The sequence below is a fragment of the Quercus lobata genome, chromosome 4, assembly GCF_001633185.2.
Source record: "Quercus lobata isolate SW786 chromosome 4, ValleyOak3.0 Primary Assembly, whole genome shotgun sequence".
Lineage (NCBI taxonomy): Eukaryota > Viridiplantae > Streptophyta > Magnoliopsida > Fagales > Fagaceae > Quercus > Quercus lobata.
Window position 1 is genome coordinate 87220734 of NC_044907.1, and position 7764 is coordinate 87228497.

General features: G+C 31.6%; 1 protein-coding gene across 1 annotated transcript; it reads right to left on the reverse strand.

The window, feature by feature from the left end:
• Window positions 1–932: 932 nt before the first annotated feature.
• LOC115987299 (peroxisomal 2,4-dienoyl-CoA reductase-like) lies at window positions 933–5667 on the reverse strand. The gene is made up of 5 exons (XM_031110822.1): window positions 5333–5667; window positions 3819–3978; window positions 3011–3180; window positions 2703–2925; window positions 933–1337 (listed from the first exon to the last, which is right to left on the reverse strand). Exons 1-5 carry the CDS (start codon window positions 5516–5518, stop codon window positions 1183–1185), a joined length of 894 nt encoding a protein of 297 aa, XP_030966682.1. The 5' UTR covers window positions 5519–5667; the 3' UTR covers window positions 933–1182.
• Window positions 5668–7764: the final 2097 nt, after the last annotated feature.

Sequence of the window (7764 nt, forward strand, 5' to 3'; positions counted from 1 at the left end):
TTACTCCCAAGCAAGATTATTTACATTCCATTTATTTTCATTTCTTTCCATTCCTTTATTTTAAAACATCCAATCAAGGTTACTTAATTCCATTCTATTTCATTTTTTATCATTCCTTTCCATTCCCTTATAATCATTTCATTACATTCCCTTATGAACTCCTAAACGGAGTCTTAAACTACATCTTTTTTTTTTTTTCAGCCTAAAACTACATCGTTTTGGACAAAATGAACCTAAAAACTAACCTAAACACCTAATTCACTCATCAGACTCTCATGCCTCTCTATCTCTGTATCTCACTCTCACGCCTCTCTATCTCACTCTCACGATGAGAGTCTCACCTCACTCAAGCTCACGTGGCCATGCCTTTCTCTGAATCTCTCAATTTTTTTTTTTTTTCGATCTCGCCCTCTTTGCTTCGGTGGCTTCATCAGCTATTTTGATTTTTGATTCTGATTCTGAAGTCTGGGATTTTTTCCTTTGCTTTTGATTTTTGATTACTTGATTCTAAAGTCTAGGTTTTTTTTTTCTTTGGTCTCGATCTTGCCGTCTCGGTCTCGCCCTTTGTGCTCTGCCCCTCCGCTATTTGGATGTAACAGACTTACTTGTTTAGTTCTTCATTTAAAACGTATTTGCTATTTGGATGTAATGAACTTATTTGCTATTTGCCATTTGAATGTAAGTGTAATGACTAATGAACTTATTTATTTGGTTTTGTTGAAAGTTTATTATATTAAGGATGATTGTTTTGTAATGTTATTATGTTAAATTCTATAAAAAGATGTTATATACTTGTATGTTTTTTAAGAAAACATATTTATTACTATTAGTTGGTTAGTTTTAGTATATTAAAAAATTATTAATTATTTATACAATTTAAATAAATAATAATTAAATTATTTATGACGTCATTAGTTTGACCATCGGGTCCGACCAAAAAATCGGTAATTAGTCCATTTTCCGATTCTTTCACCGTACCAGTATTTAAAACCATAGTTACAACATGAGATGTTGGATTTAAACCCTGAATGCCATGGGCATACTAAGAGAAACCAACCAATTGAACTACAAAACTCTGCAAAGCATCCAATGGACACTAAATATTCAAAATGTAATTCATTATAGTTTTTCCAAGTAAAGGGGCAACAAGGCCACAAGGGACCATATTCTTATACGGTTGGATTACAGCTTGCTAGTTGGAACTCCAATTGGTTTATCTCTAGACCTCTTTTCAACTGCTCGTGAAAGCTGCTTAACTTCCTCCTTTGGTAGATGGCGAGGCCGGCTCAGCCAGAGTCCTCCATCAACAATAAGAATGGTTCCATTGATAAATTTACCTTCAAAAATTATATAAATAATTAGGTGATTCAAGAAAGAACTAAGATGGATAGCAAATAATGATAAAAGCTAGTACGATGAAAATAATAAGAAATCTCAATAGCTTGCTACTTATTCAGTCATTTGGAAGTAATTCTCATTCTATACAGAGATCTTCACTACATTGAAGGGCAATGTAAAAGAAACTAATAATTGGTGTTTTTGATAACCACATAATTTCAAAAGTTTTTTTAATTTCAAAAGATTTGGTTCTATCAAAATATCAAAAATCAAATTTACTGCCTTCTCCATTCTTAGCAATCATTACAAATACTAACTTGATTTCAGAAAATTTGTAATGCAGGCCAGTCAGTAAAACAGCAATAATTGAACAATTTACCAATTCTAAACCAATACTTTTAAAGACAGGTCATGATCTCCATATAAGCTTTTTAGCCATCAAAGTAGTCAAGCTACATTCACTCAGAACAGTTTAGAAGTTAAAAACAAAAAACTTTTGGGCCCAAAAAACCAGCATAAATCAGTTCACACTCACATGAAGTTCAGTAGACGTTCTTTTGAGCCCCAAAACTAAATAAGTCTATAAAGATCCACCAAGATGTAAAGCATCAATGAATAATGATCAAGCTGCATGCCATACCAACAGCAGACCATCACATTAAAATAAGTTATTTGAGACGGTCTAACTGTCCATTCTACTGTGTGCTTTTTTTTTGGTCACATATGCCTAGTTGTTTTAAAATGTCGATGCAGATGCGCATGATGACTCATATGAGTTCCTTCCAAGAAAAATACTGAGTCAGGACTTCAGGCATTTTGCATGGTCAATATCACTTAAAAATGAGGTAGCGTGCCAAACAGGGTGATCTGCTTTCATTAACAACTTTGTCCAGTCATCTTATTTTATATAAAAGAGGAAATCTTAAACAAGCCATGCAAATTAAGAATTTATTTGGTAAAGTAAATATATGCTTCCAAATTGTTATGCAGTCAATAAATCAGAATCAAAGGAATACTTATTAAAAAGTCAGAATTAGAGTAATGGTCTGAGGAGCAAAATATAGGAATTGCATATTTTTAACACATTGGAGAATATCACCGAATGTGACAATGAAACCATAACCTCAAGGCAGAAGGACAGACTCTGAAGCTCTAAATATCAGGATAACCGATAGGAGGTGTGGGTGGTGAGGAAGGAGGCCACATTATTATATGATACACAGACTATAATGCATGAAACAATCATAGTTCTCCATAAATTATCTATTGACTTATCCAGCGAAATTTACCACATTCTTCAAGATATAATGATATCGATATAATAAAATAGAGATATAAATGTATGAGTGGGCAAGGTTACAGACCTGCATCTGAAGCAAGGTAGAGAGCAGACATAGCAATATCCCATTTCTCTCCTAGTTTATACAAAGGCATGTAGTCTTTAGATCTGCTATTGATCTCGTCCGGTGCAAGTTTACTCATTCCAGGAGTATCACTAATGGGGCCCGGTGCAATCCCATTGACTCTAATATCATAGTCAGTCCCCCACTCCAGGGCCAAGTTTCTTGTAGTGGCATCAACAGCTGCCTGTTGAGAGAGAGAGAGAGAGAGATTTGAAAAGTTAAGCAGCAGATTCAGATATGTGCAACATTTAGAAACTTATGTGACAAACCTTGGCTGCAGATACATGGATTTGATACCAAGAAGCTGTGTAATGCAGAGTAGCACTAATGTTCAAAATTGTTCCACCACCAGATGAGCTCCTTCCTGGTCCACCTTTCTTAAGATACTTAAGTGCTTCGTGGCACATTGTAAAGGTACCAACAGAATCAATATCCATAACTGTAGGGAAAGGTTATAACCAATTACAACTTGTCCAAAACTCCCAACAGAGCCTATCTTTAAAAGTTGTTTAAAGGGTTAATTACTATGTAAAGAAAAAGCAAATCATTTTTCTAAACTATTTAATGATTTAGGGAAAAATAAATAAATAAATAAGCTCACAATGCGCTGCAACACAAGTAACCATGACTTGTATCAGGTCAATGATTTTTATTTAATAACAGAATTAATTTCCTCATTGCCATCCTTCTTTTTGGGAGTTAAGAGTAAAGTCACTGGATCATATTTTTTTGAGTTATTCGTCTACATAAATCTATAAAGTTATCTAGAAAGACTCAATTCAAGCTAGATAACCAAATTTGACCTCAATAACTCCCAAGCTAAACGAATTATCATGTTATTAAGCAAAATAAAAAGTCCAGGAAAAGAAACACCCTCCTATAAAATAAAATTAAAAAAACTCCAAAATTTAAGCATTTATAGATAAGGTGAAATTAGCTCTAAATCATTTATAATAAAAAAATTGCATAATTTGATACAGGAAGAAATTTAACGAACATGTCTACAATGAAGTCACCTAATAAAGAAAACAAAGATCAGACAGAAACCCATTATTTTCACAAGATACAACACACAACCTGTTCGAAATCCATTAGGAGACAAATCCTCTGCTGACACAAGAAAATTTCCAGCTGCAGCATTGACAAGAATATCAAGCCTGCCAAAATGCTTGAAAGTTGATTCTACAACTCTTTTTGCATCTTCCTGCTTCCGAACATCCCCCTCAAAGCCAACAGCCTCCATAAAACAGAAAAAGGTATAAGATTGTGATCTATACAATCAATTAATTTTTTTATTAAATTACATAATATGCCTACCTATCAAAATATATATATATATATATATATATATCAAAGCCATGAACATTGCTTTAAACGAAACAACTAATTGGAATCGACCAGTTTTTTCCAATGAACATAGTTATGGACCTTTGGCAGATCTAGTTGAACTGCATGTTTAGGTTGTCCAGAAACTTGGTGGGACCTTAGCAGACTGAGCCATCCATTTCAATTTAACCAATTGATTCGTCACATCTTGTGTTTTCATTTTCTTCTTTCCCAGTTTAAAAACAAACTAAGAAAGAACTGACATCACTAAATAATAGTGTGTATGATAAACTACTGATTGTCCCAAATGTTTAAATTTTTCTAACACTTCACCTCACATGTTAATAAGTGAGGCCCAGTACGTGGGATTTAAATTCTTTAAATGGGAGGTAGAGTGGAGAGTACAGGGTTCATAGTTCGAACTCAGGAAGACATGTATAGATATAATGATAAATTATTGATTGTCTTGAAATCTTAAGGTTTTTTTGCTTCTTTTTTCTTTTTTGGTAATGAAAGCTTTTGAGTTATTAGGAAATAGTGAATAGATAAATTTTAGGTACAGTAACTTAAGTGTTGTGCATTAGTTTCCCCAACTAAATTCAAACACACGGTTGCCTTGACCAATGAAATACAAAAAGTATTATCTTTTCCAAGGATAATTAGGGGCAATGAAACTATGTGTTTAAATTTAATTGGGAACCTGAAGGCCTACATCTAAGGTATCATACTTAAGTTATACCCATACTGAATTCAGTCACATTATTTTAACAATTTTAAAGACCAGTTTATATCGCATAAGCTCACTGTTTCTAAAGAACAATAAGCAATAAATAGGAGATCACCACATGGATGCAATTTATCCTACCAAGCAAACTGATGATTACAATAAAGCATGGACAGTTGGACACTTTCCTCGGTGACCAAGCAAACCATTCAACATGATGTGTCAAACAAAAAGCAGAAATTATTTTATTAAAAAAAAAAAAAAGATGGAAATCTAGCAAAAGGAACAAAAAACTCATTTTCCTTTTCTTTTCCTAACTTTTCTTATCAACCAAACAGATCCTATATAGCTGATAAACATACAAAATGAACCTGAATTCCTACTCAATAAGGGGTAAGAGTCAAAAACCTTTTTTTTTCCTCATATGATCGATTTTTTCAGCAAACAAACAACCCCACGAGGAAAAAACAAAGAACTAAAAGAACCCAGATGAAAATTTTGAAAAAGAAAAAACCTTTGATGAGAAAATAGAAGAGAGTACCTGAATTCCTTGAGAATGAAGAGCTGAGACAGCTAAATCGAGGACTTCCTTGCGTCGACCCATGATAGCAATAGAAGCTCCATGTTTACCAAACTGAGTGGAAATCTCGAACCCAATTCCAGAACCACCTCCTGTTATCAGAGCCACCTTCCCTTTCAATACCTCTGCCTTGAACGGTGACTCCATCTCTCTCTCTCTGTGATGGTTGGTGAGTCTGGCTTCGTTTGTCAGTGTCACAAGGCCACAAGTTTGTGGAATCGTGTCAGACTTTTGGAACCAAGGAAAGGCAAGACAGAAACTATAAAAGCATCCGTTTGAATATGAAAAATAAAAATTATTTTTCTGTTCAGCCTATTTCAGCCTTGCATTTTTTTGGTATTATATATGGGTTTTATTGTAATATTTTAGTTAATTTTTATTTTTATTTAACGTATTTTTAATAAGTTTTCAGTTTCAACAAAATAAGTGGTATTCAAACAGACTTAAGTGTTAAGTTACAAGAGTGTGACTACCAATATTAAACGGGATCCGCTTATTTTGCTAAAATTGAATTTTTTTTTTTTTAAAAATATCTTAAATAAAAGTAAGCTGAAATAGTACAATAAATCTGATCTGTAAAATACTAAAATGTCAATGCAACCTTCCAAAAATAATGCCATAAATCACAAAGAAAAAAAAAACCTATTGTAATTATCGCTCATGTGAAACTGCGTGGTGTTGTTTGTGTATAAAAGAGCATTGGCATGAATGAGTGCTAAAATTTCTATTTAATTTTTCTTTTTTCACACGGCGACAATTATCTTTCGCTCACTTTTTCATACTAAAAAAAATGTAAAATGAATAGTATAAGTGTAAATTTATATCGTTACTATAGCAATTATGTATTTTTACATAATTTTACATGACCTGATGTGAGTGAATTTTGGGTTTGATTGGCTAAAATATGGTTCTTTTTCTATTATACTAATGTTAGTGTTCTAACTATACAAGCCAATATTGTAATTTTTTTTAATGGCTGGATAGAAACAATGGAGTGGAGATTTGAATATTGGATATTTATATTAAAAATTAAAAATATTAGAAGTGTTTGGTTGAATTGGCTTATCCCGATCCGGTTTTTAAAACTATAGTTATAAAGCTATTAGCAAACCAAAACCTTCTTTAGAGCAATCCTATAGTAAATGAAAAAAAAAAATATATATATATATATATTTTTTTTTTTTCTTCAAGAAATTAAGGTAAGAAATGATATAACATCAATTTCACATAAACACACCACTACCACTATTTTTATTGTAATAGGTTATAGTTAACTCAACTGGTAAAGATTTTTGTCATCGAATAAAAGATATGAGATTCTAACCCCCTACCTACACCATAAATTGATTGGTATCTTAGTCTGATGATAAAAAACAATCATCATAAGGTGGATGCTATAAATTAAAATTATATTATATCCATATGTTTGTATATATATTGACATAAAAAAATTTATTTTATTTTATTGTAAGAACATTTCATTTTGACAAAAAAAACTCACTCGAATTTCAATATGTTTTGAGTTTAGTCTATGATCAAATCATGGTTTTTCACTTTTTCTTGCTCCCCACTGTCAGCCGAAAAGGAAGCACCTTTATCTTTGTTGTAGGGAAATCATGTCATTTAAGTAGTTACAAGAAAAAAAAGAGTGAAAATTTATTGTTAAATTACAAACCAAAACCACAAAGGAAAAAAAAAATCTTTAATGTAAAACTCTATCCCACATTCCTATAAATGCTATCTGAATGTTCGCAATATTAGGCGAACCAAACACCCTTTTAGAAAAATATATGGATGAAAACTTTTTTTTTTTCAAAATATTTAGGTAATAAGTTGTAAATAGTATTACTTCTAATTACATGAGTCTAACACTGTACTATTTTTATTGTAATTTAATTTAATTTCAACTCCCAAAGTTTTTGTAGTGTTGGGTCTAGTCTATTATCCAACTGTGATTTTTTTTTCCTCCTCGTCATAATTAGACAAAAAAGAGGAGGGACTTTATCCTTGAAGTAGGAAAATCATGTCATACAGGTAGTAAAAAAAAAACTTATGTCATTAATTTTTTTTTAATTTACTAATTATGTTTATGTGAAATATTGCAGAAAAAGGCGAAAGAGGGGAAAAAAAGAAATATAAGTAACATTTTTTATCAATAAAATTTCTATATAGATTTTTATTAATTTAATAGAACAAATGAGGCATATCAAGTGTATTCGGGATTTATTTAAAAAAGTTTCACTTATGATATTTGTCTTAGTTTTTATTATATTATAAAATAATCTAATTTTTAACTTTTTGTAACACATATAATACAAAAGTTACTAAAAATTCACATCTTTTAACAAAACACTACAAAAACAAGCTATGGGAAATAAACAAAAGCCAAACAC